The sequence below is a fragment of the Lobosporangium transversale genome, assembly GCF_002105155.1.
Source record: "Lobosporangium transversale strain NRRL 3116 chromosome Unknown BCR41scaffold_18, whole genome shotgun sequence".
In the NCBI taxonomy this organism is placed as follows: Eukaryota; Fungi; Mortierellomycota; class Mortierellomycetes; order Mortierellales; family Mortierellaceae; genus Lobosporangium; species Lobosporangium transversale.
The window spans coordinates 587958-606253 of record NW_019028996.1 but is presented as its reverse complement, the minus strand read 5'-3'; the positions used below and the strand labels follow the sequence as shown (position 1 = coordinate 606253).

Here is an 18296-nt window from a genome sequence, read left to right as displayed (position 1 = left end):
ATCTAATTGCCCGATCTGCATTAGACTAGTTGCGTATCAGAGACCCTTAAGTATATAACTTCAATGGTCTCATCCATGTCCCATCGTGTCCCATGTCTTTATTTAATGAAGTCATTAAAGCATATAGAAAACTAAAACAATGGCAATGAACAATGATAATAAATATCAATAGCTGATGGCAGTGACTAATGACCAATGATCACTGACAATGACAATGAATGACAATGACAATGACAATGACAGTAATAATGATAATGAGAATAGACTTTATGTCCTTTGACATTACTAAATTGCTGTTGAGTCTAATGATTCGCTCTTCTCTCTTTCTTTTTTTTTTTTTTTTTTTTTTTTTTTTCATTCTTGCATCCTTTATCATCACTTTTATAGCATCCACATCCACTCACTCATTCTCTTCTCCTTCTCTCTCTCCCATACTCTCCTCTTTATCATTCGCTTTGTCATTCATTACCTTGACTTACTCTCAGTTCATTCTTACTGTCCAACGTCTTTTTTTTCCCTTTCCTTTCTTCTCTTCATTTTTTTTTTTTTTTTTTTTTTTGCTTTGTCTTGAGGCGATTAATTGACTACGAAGCAATGCTGACTCGGAATGGTGGCGCAAGTTCGCTACCTTTCTACTCAACCCCTACTTCTTCAACAACAGTATTGAGGATACCCCTGTTTATCCCCAGATCATGTCTTTCACCACGCATCTTCCTCTCCTGCATCCTCCTCACCTTCTGTCTCTCCTGGCTCATGCTTTATTCATATTCGCATCTCTCTCTTGGCTTCGCTTCATCCTTTGCACGAGACAATGCAGAATGGGTCGCATTGGAGCAACTCTTCAACGACCTCGGCAACAAAAACAAGAATCCTTCTACTACTAAAATTAAAACAACAACGGCCATACGATGGTCTAACACAACATTGACTTCTCGGTTTAACTGCCAGTCTACAGCCTCAATACTTCCATCTGTACGTGGATCAGGATACAACCGAGAAACTATTTGCACCGTCCAGAACTTGTGTGTCGATTCAGAACGAGGTTTGTCCTTTATGGCCTTTTTTTATCTGCCTTTATTTAAGCGACGAAAGAACGATTCGATTATAAAAGAATAAAATAATAAAAAAAAAAGCATTTCACTTACTTTTATACTTGTATTCCTTGTGATTATGATATTGATCAATCAACCTCTTTTTTCTAGGTGCATGGATCAACCCCGCAAAAGATGCAGGTGATTTTCCTAGGATTAATGTGGTGGCTGCTGATCCGGGATCAGATGCTTATTATCGTCCGATGGTACTGGACCATTTCCCTGCTGCGTCCTACCGACTAGTGGACGAGACAATCTTTTTATATGGGCGCGATCCAACCAATGGCCTCAGCTGGACCATGAATAACCTCTTACCTCTCCACAGGTAATGAAACAAACATGAAAATGAAGTCTGTGCTGTGTCAACTTCATGTCCATGTCCTGTTTTTTTTTGTGCAACGTTAGTGTTAATCAATGCATCACGAAAAAAGTATCAAGATCTGCAGAAATCAATTTTTATACTACTCGTACCAATCCATTAATATCTTTATTATTATTGCTATTATTGTTGTTGTTGTTATTGCTATTGCTGTTGTTATTATTTATATCTTCTCCTTATTAGTGTGATGAGTAATTATGGTGGATCGCAGTCTTCATGGTTTATGCGTGTATCGGGAGAGGAGAACAATGGCAAAGATCGGAAAAGGCAATATCGAACGCTATACAACTCTGAACAGGATCCAGACGTTTTTTTACTGGCACCTCAGGGACGTGAAATTGTCTTGGATCCACCCAAGGGCAAACCTCTTGCGCACTATCAAATTAGCTCACCTTCAAAATCCTTTCCAACGTGCTTCACCAATGCCGTGATCGGACTGCAGTCCAGATGCACACGGCCGTTCTGTGAGAATCTAGTCGGAGGAAGTGATCTAACAGAGTCATTGAGAACCAAGGCACTGGATGCCTTGTCACCCTCCATGGTTCGTTTTCAAAAGCCTGATCCCGACATTGTCCATCCACCCTCAGGAGAGAATATTGCAGTCGTTTCGTCTGACAATCTCACTCTCATCGCTGGCGAGACCGCGCCACGAGCCAAAATTCAGGTTGGACTTCTCGGTCGTTATGGTAATACTAGTATCCCTAATGCTAATCTTCTTGAGCTGTCTCTGCTGGCCAGGGGCTTTGATGCCAAGACGATCCACTTGGATCGACCCTCAGAAATCAGTTTGGGTCAGGCTGCACAGCTGTTCAGAAACCAAAGTATTCTCGTGGCTCCTCAAGGTGATGGTCTTGGCTATGCGGGCTGGATGGCCCCAGGAACTGTGGTGATCTCAATTCTACCACGGTTCACTAGGTCAAGTAAGATTTATACGGATCGGATGATGGCTTTTGGGAAAAGGTTTTTCGCTTGGGACTGTCAATATGAAAGTTGTGTCCAGCCTGACCGTGATCTGGCGCATGAGTGTATTGAGGCAGTTCAAGATTTGTATAACCAGGAGTTGGGGATTACTCCGCAGGAGTTTGAAGATTTCGTTAGTATGAAGGAGGACTTTCGAAAACGCTCTATGTCCTGGAAAGCAATTGCTGACTGCTACACTAGGGATGTCAGCCGAAGGCTGGATGTGGAAGAGTTAGCGACTCTGATCGAAGGACTAGCCAAGGATTTTACGTTCGTATCGCCTTCAGAGAAAGAAGGAGCCAATGACGAGAAGAGGGGATTAAAGAAACGTCAGAGCGTGAGCGAGCACAATATAGAAGAGGATGTGGGGGAAGATGAGGAAGGTGAGGGCCAGGATATAGGAGAAGACGATTCTATGACAACGACTGATGGGTCCAAGGGGCTGACTGGGGAAGATCTGGAGGGAAGCGACGAGGAATCATCTCCTGGAAACGAGGGGGAGGGAGGGGAAGAAAGTGGGGAGGAAGATATCAATGTTCACCCGTATGATCCGATTCCACATGAGCGGAAGCCGGAAGAACCAAGCGATGGCAATTCAGAAACATCAATAAATGATAAGGAGAACCTATTATCACCAGCAGGGAGCCAACAGCAAGAGAAGCCAGAGCAGCCAGCACCCTCGACCGCTGGCCCTAAAATAATTTTAACGCCATCTGGCGCAACTCCTGTGTCTCTGCAACATCAAACTGTTCGGCCTATGTTTAGCTTTGCAGAATTCTGTAGACAAGGCCATTGCTGCGGGTCGGTCAAGATGAATGAACAAGACATTAGCAACGTTTCAAATATGGCAGAAGCAAAGGAAGACCAATCTAAGAGCCTTTTGACGCCTTGCGCAGCCAGCATGTCAAGGATTGTCTTTGGTCCCAAGGGGGTTTGGGGACTTGCAGATGAACCAGTTTCTATATACGAAAGCCAACGTCTCATTTGGGAAATAGATCTAGGTCGTGGACAGCGATCATAACGCCATAAAAAAAAATAAGATAATGACAATGACAATTTTATTTCTTTTGATCATATAAATAATAAAAAATATAAAATCATAACAATTGCTTATCCATTAATTTGTTATTATACAATATCATATGGTACATTATAATAGTAGTAGTTGAAAGCTTAGCGTTTTGCGCGATTCGCTTCGATTTGCTCCATCCACCAGCTCTTTTGTTGCCTAGGCATCGCAGGCCTGGAGAACGAGGAAGGGTCCTGATCACCCAAGCCCTCTTCTGCTCTTTCTTTTCCTCGTTCTCGCGACCGAGTAGCAGCTGTTTCTTGGGCCTCTGCCTCATCATCGTCCGAGTTCTCCTCCTCTTTATCCTGACGTCGTTGAGTGGCCAATTTCTCGTTGATGTCCGGGCGGAGGTGCCTCCAAGGAAAAGAACCAGACTTTTTAGATGAATACTGATAATATTTCTCGGTAGCAGCGTTCTCCCGATGATTGGGCAGCATTCTAAAGGTTGAAGCTTCTTCTTCATCCACCACGGGATGCTGTCTCCTTAAAGCTTTAGAATAAAGCACGACGATTAAGATCCAGGCACTATGGAGAAGGATCCATCCACCTGGACCAAGGATATAAAAGATACTAATGATAGTGCCTGCCCCTTGACAGATCAAAGGAGAAGAGGGCTTTGGGTTTGGACCAAGGCTGGCTTCTCCTCCAGAAGGGTTAGAAATACTGTTGCTGTCGTTGTTATTATTGTTGTTATTGCTATTATCGAACCTATTTTCACAATAGCTAACAAGTTTGGCCTTTTGTTTTGACATCATGATACCAAAGTAAATGCCTTCGATGATCGTGGTCAAGAAGAGGAGCCAATAAAGTATGATTAAGGCCTTGAGTTGTTTCTGGATCCTCATCCGACGTAGACATATTGCTATGACCACACCCACCACTGTGTAGAATGAATATACGATCGTGTAAAAGTTCTTGACGTGGGCTGGAGAATTGAATCGGACAAGGTTCCGTACATTGACCACATTAAAGCAAAGAATCAAGGCTACAGACGGGATCTTGAAAGAACGAGAAAAAAAAAAAAAAAAAAAAAGGGCGGTTTTATTGTTGATTAGAGTGGGAATGTAAGGCATATCCGGCTAGGTCGACAGGATCGGAATAGGTTAAAGGATAACTTACAATGAGTAGAAGTGAAATGACCCAAATACCGGAGGAGACAGGGAAGCAACAGCAATAGCGTATGCGTGGAGAAGAACAAGAGGGCGACGTTGATTTTTGTATGCTACTGATAGTTGTAACCTTGGTATTGATATTGGCAGTAATGTCGGATAGATTGGATAGATTGGACAGAAGTGTAGGAGAAACATGAGAGAGGCTTGAAGATGGTATTTCAACTATTGTAGAAGTATTAAGGTGCGGATGCTGCGACTGTGATGAGGGGGGAGATGTCATATCCGATGCCATTATGTGGCAATGAACGGTTTGTTGGTCTGTGAACAAGAGAGTGTGCGAATGTTTCCTCAGTCTGTCTGTCAATATTCAAGAGAAGTGAAGGGGGTCTTTATAGTAACGACTGATCAACTATTAAAAAATAGAAAAAAGAAAAGCACGGATTGATTAGCCAGAATTCGTTCAGGCTCCACAGCCTTATCTACAAATGTAAAAAAAAAAAAAAAAAAAAAAAAAAAAAAAGCCTTGACCACAATTGACAAAAGCACCGACGCCAAACAAATACACAGAAGGTCTAAAAAAAAAAAGTGGTTCAGAAGTAGGATTGGAACACTTACAGAAGAGCAATGGAGAGTGGATGTTAAAGAAAGTGGAATAGATAAACGTAAGTGAACAAAAGAAAGGAGCTGAACGAGACAAGAGGCGAAGAAGTTTTTTTTTTTTTTTTTTCACAATGCAAAGCGCCAGCGGTTTTCTTTTATTGAAAAAAAAAAAAAAAAAAAAAAAAAAAAGGTCTGGACGTCCAAACGTCCGTTAATTACCCCTGTCCATCTGCACTGCCGATTTCCATTTATTGGAGGATGTCATCTTTAACAGGAAAGGGACGAATGACACCACCCATCTAGACCATTTGGATCATATTGTGTGCTCAGATTAAACAAGTGGCAAGGTCAGAATAACATAATAAAGCTGGGTATGCCTATTCGTTGAACTTTTTGCTTAGAACTCGCTCAAGTCACGTCGAGTTGAACCAAAAACCAGGTCGAAATGCAAACTTAGGCTGAATAAAAAAAAAAAAAAAAGGAGCGAGAACAATCCTTTCTCTTTTCAGATCTTGTTTATTTATTTATTTTACATATCCTCCCTCTGTTTTAGTGTTGCTGGCTTTTATGAATCAGAATATAGGAGCAACATTCGAAAAGGGTCTCGGCATGCCATGGCACATCAGTTTACAGTGCGCCCGGCATAGGAAAGCATTGCTGAAATACAAAAAAGAACAAAAAGCACTACCTTTTGTGGTGATCCGATGTGTGGTGCTATGATGTTAACCACCAACGAGGTTTAAGAGCGTAATGTGGGCTGTGTTTTTTTTTTGTGGGTATAACGATCCGCGGGAAAGGCAGAGAGGGCTTTGGTGGGCGCAAAACAGGAAAGCGTTAGTTATTTGTCCAAGGGTAAAGGGAAGGAGAAGCGTAGCCAAGAGAAAGGGAAAAGAGAGAAGAAAGAGAGAAATAGGAAGAGGAAGAGGAAGAAGAAGAGGAAGAAGAGCAGAGGGCGTATACATTAAATTGAAGTGTGTTTCAAAACGAAAGAAAGTACAAAAGCCCATTTTTAATTTGCTTTGATCATTTCCGTCTATAGATATATACTAAAAAAAAAAAAAAAAAAAAAAAAATCAGGGCAGATTCGGTCAATTGAGCACCATCAGAGTGGTAACAGCTTCTTTTTTTTTTTTTTTTTTTTGAGATTTGGATTCCAAGGGAGAGTAAGGGGTGAAGAAATGGAGGGGCTGTGTGAGAATGGCAGTGTGGATGTACCCACATGCAGACATTTATTCAAGAGTCGACGCCTGTGAAAGCAGGTGACAGAAATGCTTACTTGGATTAAGGTTTAGTAAGAGCCAATTGAAATTAGTCCACTCGACATGTTGTGCTTTTAAGGCTCATTTTTTTAAATGCTGTAATAGATGCAGTCTACAATTTATAAAAGTGTTGGAGTGTTTAGGTTACCAAGAGACAACCTCCAATTGGAACGGCTATTGCAAACACTTGGCCCTTTGACCATTACACAAGTAAGTCATCTCATTTAATACTGCTTTAATTTCAACCACTTTTCATTATCAATGATTGTATATATTATCATGTAACAAAGGATATAAGAACAAAGACCCTTGCAGGCATTAGCAATCGACACAATGCACGCCACATAACAAAGAAATGGCGACGTCCATCCTATTATCTGCAGGAGATTCGAATCCCAATTCCAGTGCAATGCAGCCTTGATGATTCTGAGAAAAACTCAGACCGCTTCTAGTCCAAGCATTGTTAAGATGGCATCGTTAGTTGCAAGCGAGCCTATCACTTGTCACTTGTACAGTTATCATCATTCATCTCCATCGATAATTTACATGCCTGTGTCTATTAAAGTTCTCTCCTTTACTATCCTTACATTTTTACATACCGCGGTGTAAGCTTTTTTATTTATTTATTTTTTCATTTATTTTATAATTGTACCATGTCTTTGTTCATTTTTTTTACTTTCTCTTCAAAGACGACTTTCGGGCTTTGCCATTATCGAATGCAGTTGCATCTTTCAAATCACGACCAATGTTGTCAAGGTCCTTGACTTTGTAGATTCGGACGAGCCAGTGCTCGGTTGTGTAGGCCTCTTCCAATACACTGAGTGTAGGACCCTCGGCAGGCATACGTGCGCTACGGACATGGTCGACAGCATTTCCTCCGTGAAGTTCCGAGAAGCGATAGTAGGACATTTTATACATCAATGAATTCTTCATCGCCGGGGTGGCTTCATGATCAACCTTGTATTCACCCCTTGGCGTGAAGAAACTCTGCTCCTTGACCTCGTTTGGGTACACTCCCTCTCCAATACGAATCATCCACAAAAACTTATTGATATCGTCTCCAGAGTATCCAAGGACGCCTCCAAATATCACCAACACATAGTCAACGTCGTGTTGGCGAAGGACCTTATAGGCGACGTCTTCAGAGGTAGCCATCGCTTTGCCGACCGTAGCAATATGGGTGTTATTCCATGTATTGTTGTCGACTAACGTGGTGATGTTGGCCATACCCGCCATCTGGTAGCCGTAATCCCACCATGACATCACCTTTGTATTTTCACCTGTGTTCTTCCGAAGCCAATAGTAAGCCTCACGGAAGTCATCAATAATAACTTGTGAACCATCGTGGCCACGAGTCGCCAGGACAATCGAGGGTGAAGAGTAGGATCCAGAGGTAACATAGGTGCAGTGCCATGCAAACATGAACAGGAACCAGGTGAGCTGCAAAATAACCATCATCCTTGAATCCCAACTGAAGATTGGGAATCGCTTCGGCTTTTCACTGGCGTTGTTATTACGAGAAGAGGCAGCGGCGGAATGGGGTTTAGTCTCAGATGTATCCTTGTTTGTTGACTTTGTGCCGTGCTTTTTGGAAGCAGAGGTGCTCTCGATAGCACTAGCGGAAGCAGCCGAAGTGGAAGCACCGCCCTGAAGTGTGGTTGCTAACACATGCTCCGATTTTTCAAGATAGGTATCCAACAAGGTTGAATAGGCAATGGCGGCTGAGACACAGACCACAGGAGTGAGTGTCAACATCAGACGGACCATGACTCCTGCAAAGTAAGATGCAAAAACAGAGTAAAGAATGATAAAAACATGTTCGTCCTTGAGTTCCTTAAAGCAAAGATAGACACCAGCCGGGAACAAGAAGATGAGCATTTGAAGATCAAAGAAAAACGAAGTCCATGCAGTGGGTTGATGTTCAGAGACGGAAGCAATGATGGGGATGTGAACTTTTGCGTAGCCGGTATCCCAAAGTGAATAGAAACGACCTGTGAAGGGGGCCACAACGCCACTCATGCTAAGCAACGTCAAGATAGTCAAAGAAACGACTGTAACAATGGCGATTCCAGTCTTTAAGAGGGTCCTGAATTGTTTAGGGGTGACCAAACCACGGATAAGCTCTGCAAAGCCGCGGAGTTGTAACAATCCAAAGACACCCAAGGCTGCCATGTGTTCACTGGTGCGTGTGGGCTGGAATCCAACAAAAGGAATTTGCATCGACAAAAGTGTGCCAACAGCGTAAAATGTTGAATAAGAAACATAGAGGCGGTTGGAGAAGCGACCCATCAAGACAAGAGTGAATGCATGGAGAGGTACTAGGTTGGTGATGAATACGTATCCACCTGCAAGAGAGAGGAAAAAAAAAAAAAAAAAAAAAAAAAAAAAAAAGTTTAGTCAAGTTGACCCAATATTTGATGTCATTTGCAGAAACAAGGAATATCAAAAAAGAACGGACTTACCCCAAGCGGAGACCATGTAAAAGTAAAAGAGAGCGGTCAAAAGGCCAAAGAAAGCGCTACCGGTCTTGACAGCCTTGATCCAGAGATAGAATGTGAAGACGAGCAAGAAGATAGCAATACCCTCGTTATCGTATGACCCAGCAACAGAACGAGAGATGTATCCAGGGGCAACGCCTAAAAAGGCGGCTGCGAGAAGACCTGCGGAAGAATCTTTTAATTCCTTTGTCAACAAGTAGGCCGAGAACGCGGTCAGACCCGAGAACATGGGGGCCAAGAAGACACAGATATTACGGATGTCGACCGGGAAATTGAAGAAGTGGAGGATATTGTGGATCAGAGCACTGGTGACCATGATACCCGGGTAGACAGTTCCTCCGACAACGCGTCCAAGAGGGTACCATGACTTTTCATCAAACCAATTCCAGAATTCGTAAAAGCCATTTTTGACGAGATCTATTATGAAAAAGTTATCAGAATATCACCACATTTTCGAGTCAGTATCCTTGTCAATCAACCTATTGGCGTAGTGTGCGATAATCTGCTATGTTTAGTAGCTTTACGTTGGGTAGTGCGGTAGTTGAACCAAGGATCAAACTCATGAATAACAGATTCGAATCGGATGATGGAGAAGAGTCGACTAGAAATGGCGACAATGGCTATTAGAATCAGAATGGTAGGTTTGAGCACCTTTGCTATCGTGCTGGTAGTCTCTGCTGACATGATGTGATTGATCTTTATCTCCTTGTTACAAGTCTCTAAATAAATTGAGGTCATCAACGATGTTCGTTAGATGAGGAAGAAATGGTCTTTTTTTAGAGGATATGATGGTACCCTAGAACGCGTTTTCTTTTCGTTCCTCTTTTCAACTCACAGGTGAACGTCGTAAGGACACTGATGCTGATAAGAGACCAATCAAGCAAAGCAAACAGTTACAGAGGAAAGAAGAAGAGAGAGATGGATGCATGTCCATGTTACATCCTCTTCTCTTTTTTTCCTCCCAAAAAAAACGGCCCACGTAAATTTCTGTGTCTGCGAATCAAAATGCGCCATTCTTTGGACGCGTATTTTACACTATCAAACACAGTTTATTATATCATATTGACATGACAATGCTAATGCGCGACCAGCTGTGGTGCCTGTTGTTGTAACGATGCTGAATGTTGTATCGTCCCATGACTACCTGACCAACCTAAGATTGAGATCCAGCCATCGTCTCCACCCACACCGAACAAATATTCGTGAGGATGGAACCCTAGGCTGGTCACTTTGGCTTGCCTCTGACCAAATAGACCTGAATAAGACCGAACTGTCGAAAGTCCCTCGCCATTGACATTCCACACTTTGATGTATTGTGTCGGCGATCCACTGTAAGGAAAAAAACAAAAAAAAAAAAGGATGAAAGGAGGCTTCAGTAAGAGAGAATAATCATGTAAAAGTAAACAAAAAAAAAGAGGAGCTTTACCAGGCTAGGACAGGAGCATGGTGGTGAAGATCGAGCGCAGAAATAGGGTCTCGCGCCACAATGGTTTGTAAAGACTCTTGATGACGGACATCCCAAACCTTGACTGTTCCATCGACACTGCCAGAGACCAGCTCCCGAAAACCGCCGCGCTGCATACGCACATTCTGGATCCATGATTTATGCTTCTTCCACGTCATCACCAATGCTTCATGTTGAGGCTGTCGCCGATCATACACTCTTACTGCACCATCTCCAAAACCGACTACAAAGATATTTCCCGATACCTGGTCACTTGTAATGCTTGTCACCGGAGCTCCAGATCTTGTGGGGATATCCTATAGTAGTGATTGATTGGTCCCAGTAACGCTCATTCGGTTAATAAAATAAAATAGACTGAAATACTCTTCAAAAGAAAAAAAAACAAAAAAAAAACAAAAAAAGGAAGAAAGCTTCTCTGTCATTCAAACCTACACTAATACACAGCTCTCGAGCAGCATCCCACACTCGGATTACTCTTGCATCTCCTCCAACCAGTAATGCGCCGCGCCCTTGCTGCCAATCCGTGATTGTCCCAGTACTCTTGCTACTTGGCAGCATATCGGTGAGGACACGCCATGATGTCACAATATCAGTCTGATTTGGTTCGTCATACTTGCGGTACAGCCTGACAACACCTTCGCCTATACGAAGTAAGATCACAAGGAAAGAAATTTTTATCAAAAGTTGTTGTATTGCTTTAATTATCCAAAAAGCTACAAGGATGAACGGTACTCTCCAGATATACAGATGGACGTTATCAGGAAGAAGAAAAAAAATTACCTGATGCGACCAAAAGCATGGCAATGTCGTCCTCATTAATATATTTGACACTTGTAATGGATGTACCTCTCGGGTTCGAATTGGAGAATCGATTTAGTAGCTGGCCTTCTCTCCAATTCCACACGCTATAAATAAGGCAATAAAGGTAAGAAGTAAAGAGGAATAAGGAGTGAATCAGACACGTCATTGTACAACGTTCTCCTTATTGCTCTATTAAAGCTAACTCATTACCTGATATTCCTCTTATCGTCTGCAATCACTACATGCGGCTCATAAGAGTGCATGACTAGATGCATTGCTGCCGACTCATTGTTCATAGACTGGATGTTAGTGTCCCATTTACTCAAACCTATTGTATAGATTTTAACCATACTTATCAGTTCTTAATTCCTGGCTTTCACAGAGTCCATCATTTTTTTTTTTTTTTTTTTTTTTTTTATCAGACTAATTGAAACATATATAATTTCTTTACCTGCTTGCTCACGTAGTGGGTGGCACTCATATATAATCTTCTCATTTCTTACACGACGCCAGAGTCGCTCGTTGTAATTAATACTTCCGGGTTCATCGCCCTCAACTCCCTACAGTCAAAGCCGTCGTTTTTTACAGAAAAAAAAAAAATTGAGTAAGCTGTATAATAAAAAAAAAAGGATAGATCACGTATTGGAAATATTTACCTTCATCTGAGGCTCCAAAAAGTATTCGCAACACCAGTCGTAGAACACAGACTCCAATTGTGGTTTTGCCTCTGGATGATCTGGATCCAGTGCTCCATTAGCGACTGCAGCGCCAGTCCCTTGGTTGACCGGAGTATAGGATGGTGACGCTTGTGCCTGCACATATCCCACGTCACCATGCACAGATCGAGGACGCGATGCGGTGCTCCGAGTCGACCGATTCGTCCCATTAGCGCCACCATTTGTTTGTCTCGAGTCTGCAGAAGACAAATGAGCCCCATCTTGTGATGATTTGGACCCACTGGTACCCGACAAGCCACCTAATCCTACCCTGGGTGCTTCTACTGCACTAGATTGACTAGAATAGCCTGGGATGTAGTTTTTCAGCGTCACTGCCAATGAGGCTGATCGCTTCAGTGTATTAGCCATCTTGGCAGCTGTTCGATGACTGAGAGTAGCGCTGGAACTGGTACGGTCAGGGGTTGCCTGGGGCGATGATGATTGAAGCGGGTTTGTAGAAGATGATGATAGTGCTTGGCTGCGAAGTGCGTGCTGCTGTAGCATGGGTGTCAATGTCTGTGCAACAGGTCCGGAGAGTAGTTGATAGTTAATATAGTCCACGAGTTTGCATGCTGCCACGGCTACTCCTCGATTAGAATCAACTGAGAGACAGAGCAACGCTTTCCAAATCACAGAATAAACAGCCTGAGGACCCATCTTGTCCGCGCGTTCCTCCGCAAACTTGGATTTTGAGTCAAGTTTACCTGTAGGAACCTGCTGCTGCTCTGCAGCCAAAAGTTCCGATGCCACCTGAACAAAGCTGTCTGAATGGTCTAGGACTAGAGAGGATAGAAAGATGACTAACTCTTTGCGAACAATTGGGGAAGCGTCCGTAGTAGCTACGAGAGAGCGCATGGCAAGGTTATTTTGAAGCTGAATCACTTGCTCGTTCTGATCTAAATTACTAATGAATGTGCCCAATGACCACATCGCAGCTGCTCGAACTTCTGGTACCGGATCGGTCAAGATTTGTGTCAATCGATCGTGCGCGCCCAATTGTAAACCAACCGACTTTGCTTCATTGTAGTTTTTCCAAAGCTGACCGATGCAAAGACACGCCCATTGACGCAGAAGATGGTCGCTATCGGCAACATGCGTGAGGCAGTATTGGATCACTTGCTGCTTCAAACATGCTTGTTGTCCTTGAGAGAAGTCTCTGCAGAAAGTTGCTAAAATGAAGGCACACATGGCTCGGTGTTCAGATACGTTTCGAAGCGGCGGCATGCCTGCATTGACGCCCAAAATACCGACAAAATATACAAAGCCATTGTCCTTGAGCAGATCATTCTGGAAAGACCGGTCCACTGCCAACAATCTCGCCCAGATAAAGACCAACACTGGTTTTAGATCTGCTGCAGGACTTTGAAGAAGTTTGAGCACATAGGGTGAAATGCCCACGGCCAAAGCATGGTTCACAGCCCATGGTCCAAGATCTAAGAACTGACTCAACAAGAGAAGTGCGCGGAGACGGTGAACTTGACTGAGCAATACTTGGAGGACAATCGCCAATTGCTCGGGCGCTTCATGGGATGGGCTACCATGGCTCAGCCAGACTTCAAATGCCATCAATTGCTCAGTGAAGAACATACTGGGCTGATAATCCAAGGGTGATCCAGCTCCTTCTCCTTGAAGCAATCCTGGCAACTGTGCGAGACACATATCCAAAGCTAGGTCCCATGAATCCCACATAGGGTGTTGATGAGTGGGTGGAAGTGCTGGTGAAGACATGGGCGTGCACTTTTGTGATCGCATAATACGATCAGCCAGCAAGAAGTTTCGGAACAGTGCTGCAACCATGAGATCCTGTCTGAACAAAGTCTTGAACAAGTCTCGGGAGAGGACATTCCAGGCAATGGTGTCCGTGATGGATGTGAAAATCCAATTGAGCTCGCCCAATGGTGTACGGCGATCATTGAGTTTTCCAGGGATCCGCGTGACCATTTCGACGGTCACATTGTGCAAGAGAGGATGTTGCAACACAAACCAACGCAATGCAATTTCAATAGGCGTTGTTAAACATGCTGTAAAGATATCTGCAGGTAGATCAGGGTTCATGGGCAACGTGTCATCAGGTCCGCAGGCAGCCAGTTGAATGCAGTCCCTGAGAGGCGGTGAAGGAATGGTTCCTGGAGGTTGTGAGGCTGCCTGCTTAGCAGCTTCGAGATCGCGTTTTTCTGCGAAACGGTTGAAGGACAGGAGGATGTTTCCAGCAGCAGAGCAATCGTACACGTAGATACAAGGTGATCCGAGCCAACTCTGAAGATCCATCAGAGAGACGGGTATATATTGGGTATAATTCTTATTGAAGACCCAAATCTCGCCGCTGGACGTGGGTTTGGGTACTCCATGCCCATTATAATGAAACAGAATGCGTTCTTCCTTTGCATTGCGTCGCAGCACGCAACAAAGCTTTTTGGTGTCTTCCATCGATGGATCTAATGCCGCTTTGTATCGAGCACGAGGCTGCCAGACTTCATACTGTGCCTGTAATGCTTTGCCGATATTTTCTAATGATTTCGGTACAGGAAGTACAAAAGGATCGATCCAAGCCTCCAGTTTGGCACATGGGTTTGTTTTAACAACATCTGGAGGGTCGATGCCGATGTTGAGACAAAGGACTAGAGCGACAGAGATAGTCTTTAGCTTTTCCCGCATGCGCCAATCCTGCAGGGGCTCCCACTCACGAAGCGTGATCTCTGCATTGTGTCCAGTAGTGACCTCATGACGCTTATCAGTGTAAAACATGTAGTAGACGTGCTCCGGTGGGAGACCGTGCTCGTCAAAGTCAAGATCAAAGCCATGTCGGTACGTGTGCCATTCATCCTCTTCACTGTCCGCATCTGCGGGCCCGCCTTGATGTCTAAAGCCATTGGTGTGCGAGTCCTGCGTGGGCTCCGCATCATCATCCTGTTCGTTTGCAGAATTCATGCCAGCATTAACCAGGGTGCTGTTGGTACTTTTTGCATCTTCGTTGTTCTCGTTGTCAGCCTGTCTAGGTCGCATCCTGAGCTATCAACGCGTAACTGTGTATACGTGTACGTGCGTATGTTTTTATTGTTCGCTGTGGCTATCCTGTTTCTCTCTTTGTTTAATAATGCCGATAATACCAGGATAAAGATAGATTTGATTTGGCTTGAGCTTGTAAATAAAAACCAAACAGTGATAACAGAGAAGCATTAGTTTGTCCAGTAAACACCTATGTATATCTTTATTTACGAAGCATGTTTGGAAATAATGGCTTGATTATACATGTCTTTACCAACAGAATATGATGGTAGTATCCTTTACCTGTCCGTCTCTCTCTGAAGGTCCTTTTTTTTTAATGTAGTAGAATCCAAAGAATAAGAAAGAGGAGGAGAGAGTAATGAAATGTGACAATGAATAATGGAAAGGGAGAAAGAGAAAGAGAGCGAGGGTGAGAGGAAGAGAGGAAAAGAGAGAGAGAGAGAGAGAGGAAGGGGAAGGAAAGGAGGAGAGGGAAGAGAATGTAATAATTGATGCCAATGCAAGTAATGAATTTAGGGATGCGTGTGGCAAGTCAAGTCATGCGCTCGTTGTTATAATTTTGAAGTGTGTATGTGTGTGTGAAGTATTCGATGCGATGATAGATTATTTCCACGCGGGTCTGGTAATGCGGACACGGACAAAAAAGGACAGACAAAAAGAGCATAATGCATTTCATACCACGTGATATATGTGACTAATAGAAGATTCAAGTAATCGTACCTGCTGCGGCACAATTGATTGAATATTTAAGAAATGAGATGGTGAATGATGGGGAAAGGAAGCAAAGCTGTAAAAAAGAAAACACGCGTAAGAAAACAATAAAGGAAAAAAAAAAAAAAAAAAAAAACACGCGTACACAAATATGCTTCTGATGGGTCTGTGTCTCTTCTGTATTTGTGGACACACTTGAGAGTTGATTTTACACACTGATACCAACCCAATGATCTTACTCTCCTACACAAGTACCTACAACCTACAGAAGACGGTTGAAGTGAGTGAGGATTGTCATGTTAATATGAGGATTTCCTTAGCTGGGAGTTAATGGTTTTTACATGACCAAAGGTCTCTTTCACCTTTTAATCATCCGATGCAAGTGAGAAAAAAACAAATCATCAGCTCATTTTTTTTCTTCTTTCAGTCGCCAGATGAAAGAAGTAGGACTAGAAAGAAAGAAAATACGCAAAGAATAGTATAAACATGTATGTTTTAGTGTCTAAAAGCTAAAAGAAGGGTATATATTTGGTGCATGTAAATTGTATCTCTTTCTAACTTGACTTTATGATGCCCCAAAAAGATAAAATTCTGGTGGGTAGAATGAAAAAAAAAAAAAAAAAAAAAAAAAAAAAAAGCCGCTAGACAGGCAAGTACGAATCATATAACGGAGTCTTTTTTGTTGGTTTGCTTTGGTGGGCAAAGCAAAATAAGAGTACAAGTTCCAGACGTTGTTCCCCAGCATCTTGTAATGTCTTTTTTTTTTTATTACTATTATTTGCTATAGATAATGAGCAATTGGCCACTAACAGGATTCTTGCCTTAGTACATTCCGAGAAGAGTCAAAAAAACACATGTACATGTACATGTAAGTCTTATCACACGGACACTTTTTTTAATTTTTTATTTTTTTTGATCCTTTTCCTCCTTCTCTCTTTCTTCTTTCTCTTTCACTCTTCTTCATCTCCTTCTCTTTCACTCTTCGCCCCTTCTTGTTCATAAAAAGATAACAGTCATCATGGGTGTCACCGTCGCTCCTACAACCGTTCAGGGCGGCCCTGTTGCCAAGAAAAAGGTTAACTTTGCTAACCTCGGTGTGGGTGCTGTCATGAACATGTTCGAGGTTACTACCCTGGGTCAGCCTTTCGAGGTCATCAAAACCCATTTGGCTGCCAATCGTCAGGATAACATGGCCACTGCTTTCAAGAAGATCTATCAACGCGGTGGCATCATGGGTTTTTATCAAGGGTAACTTTTTTTTTTTTTTTTTTTTTTTTATATATATATATATTTATTTAACAATTTTTAGGAATGCACGTATAAGGATGACAAAAAAAAAAAGGCAATGGCATTTGTTTTGCTTCATCACCATTCACCATGTGCAAAAAAAAAAAAAAAAAAAAAAAAAGAGTTATTCAGGAACAACATTTTTAGCGTCTCTTTTCTTTCACTCTTGTAACGCGAACTGCAGTGGTTACTATCGTTATCACTAATGTATGCGTGTGTGAGTGTGTATGGCTGTTGCCCTTTAATCTCTCTTTTTTCTTTATATCTTTACAATCATCTTTTTGAAAAGCACGGAAAAGAAGGAAAAAAGCAAAGAGACTGCAGGTTGACAACAGTTCCGTTGTCCTCCGTTGAAACTGTCTTGCTCAATCTTGTACAACTTGTACCATTCATCCACATATCCTTTTCTTTTCTACATTGTTCAGTGAATGTGTGTGTAAACCCTTTCTCCACAACTTTCCTTTTTGTTTGTTTAGCAATTGAGACCAATGAGGACATTTACAATTATCATATGAAATACACAATCCTATCGTGTCGTGTGTGGACTGCTGCGTGTAATTATTATTTGTGTGACTAATCTCATCATGAAAATTGATTTTTTTTTTTTTTCTTTTTAGATTGATCCCTTGGGCCTGGATTGAAGCCAGCACCAAAGGTGCAGTCCTCATCTTTGCAGCCAGTGAGATCGAATATTTAGCTCTGACCTCGGGCATTTCACCCTTTGCAGCTGGTCTACTAGGAGGTATGGGAGGCGGTCTTGCACAGGCTTACACCACCATGGGTTTCTGTACTTTTATGAAGACTGTCGAGATTACACGTCACAAGGCTGTAGGCACAGGTGCTCAGCAATCAACCTTCGCAGTCGCTGCTGACATCTTTAAGCGTGAAGGAATTCGAGGTATCAACAAGGGAGTTAATGCGGTGGCTTTGAGACAGTGTACCAACTGGGGTTCGCGTCTAGGTCTTTCTCGTCTTGCAGAGGAATCGATTCACAAGATCCGTGGTACAGATCATTCGAAACCCTTGAATGCCTGGGAAAAGATTGCAGCATCAGCTATCGGAGGTGGTCTCTCCATCTGGAACCAGCCCATTGAGGTCATTCGTGTGGAGATGCAATCACAGCTCAAGACTGCAGGGCGTCCAGAGAAGATGAACATTGCCAACTGTGCACGCTGGATTTGGCAGACCAACGGTCTCAAGGGTTTCTACCGTGGCTCTGTCCCTCGATTCGGCTTGGGTATGTGGCAAACCATCTGCATGGTTGCTGGAGGTGATGCATTGAAGAAATATGTCAGCGAGCGATATGGCAAGTAAAAAAAAAAAAAAAAAAAAAAGTCTTTTG

General features: G+C 42.8%; 5 protein-coding genes across 5 annotated transcripts; 2 read left to right on the top strand and 3 right to left on the bottom strand.

Moving 5' to 3' along the window:
* The first annotated feature begins 590 nt into the window (after positions 1 to 590).
* Positions 591 to 3482, top strand: BCR41DRAFT_386521 (hypothetical protein). The gene is made up of 3 exons (XM_022027799.1): positions 591 to 1042; positions 1203 to 1416; positions 1654 to 3482. Exons 1-3 carry the CDS (start codon positions 595 to 597, stop codon positions 3449 to 3451), a joined length of 2460 nt encoding a protein of 819 aa, XP_021881515.1. The 5' UTR covers positions 591 to 594; the 3' UTR covers positions 3452 to 3482.
* A 121-nt stretch (positions 3483 to 3603) lies between these two features.
* Positions 3604 to 4903, bottom strand: BCR41DRAFT_396304 (hypothetical protein; the record flags this gene model as incomplete). Its single annotated transcript, XM_022028793.1, has 2 exons — positions 3604 to 4497; positions 4619 to 4903. The coding sequence occupies 2 exons, from the start codon at positions 4901 to 4903 to the stop codon at positions 3604 to 3606; spliced, it is 1179 nt and encodes a 392-aa protein (XP_021881514.1).
* A 2164-nt stretch (positions 4904 to 7067) lies between these two features.
* On the bottom strand, positions 7068 to 9884 carry BCR41DRAFT_322686 (Oligosaccharyl transferase STT3 subunit-domain-containing protein). The gene is made up of 4 exons (XM_022021481.1): positions 9804 to 9884; positions 9493 to 9687; positions 8933 to 9385; positions 7068 to 8815 (listed from the first exon to the last, which is right to left on the bottom strand). Exons 2-4 carry the CDS (start codon positions 9650 to 9652, stop codon positions 7143 to 7145), a joined length of 2286 nt encoding a protein of 761 aa, XP_021881513.1. The 5' UTR covers positions 9653 to 9687; positions 9804 to 9884; the 3' UTR covers positions 7068 to 7142.
* A 506-nt stretch (positions 9885 to 10390) lies between these two features.
* Positions 10391 to 14953, bottom strand: BCR41DRAFT_370739 (raptor N-terminal caspase like domain-domain-containing protein; the record flags this gene model as incomplete). Its single annotated transcript, XM_022026554.1, has 6 exons — positions 10391 to 10729; positions 10866 to 11074; positions 11214 to 11338; positions 11445 to 11562; positions 11686 to 11794; positions 11891 to 14953. 6 exons carry the CDS (start codon positions 14951 to 14953, stop codon positions 10391 to 10393), a joined length of 3963 nt encoding a protein of 1320 aa, XP_021881512.1.
* A 1512-nt stretch (positions 14954 to 16465) lies between these two features.
* BCR41DRAFT_353617 (mitochondrial DNA replication protein YHM2) lies at positions 16466 to 18275 on the top strand. Its single transcript, XM_022024190.1, has 2 exons — positions 16466 to 16915; positions 17572 to 18275. The coding sequence occupies exons 1-2, from the start codon at positions 16686 to 16688 to the stop codon at positions 18266 to 18268; spliced, it is 927 nt and encodes a 308-aa protein (XP_021881511.1). The 5' UTR covers positions 16466 to 16685; the 3' UTR covers positions 18269 to 18275.
* The last annotated feature ends 21 nt before the right edge of the window (positions 18276 to 18296 follow it).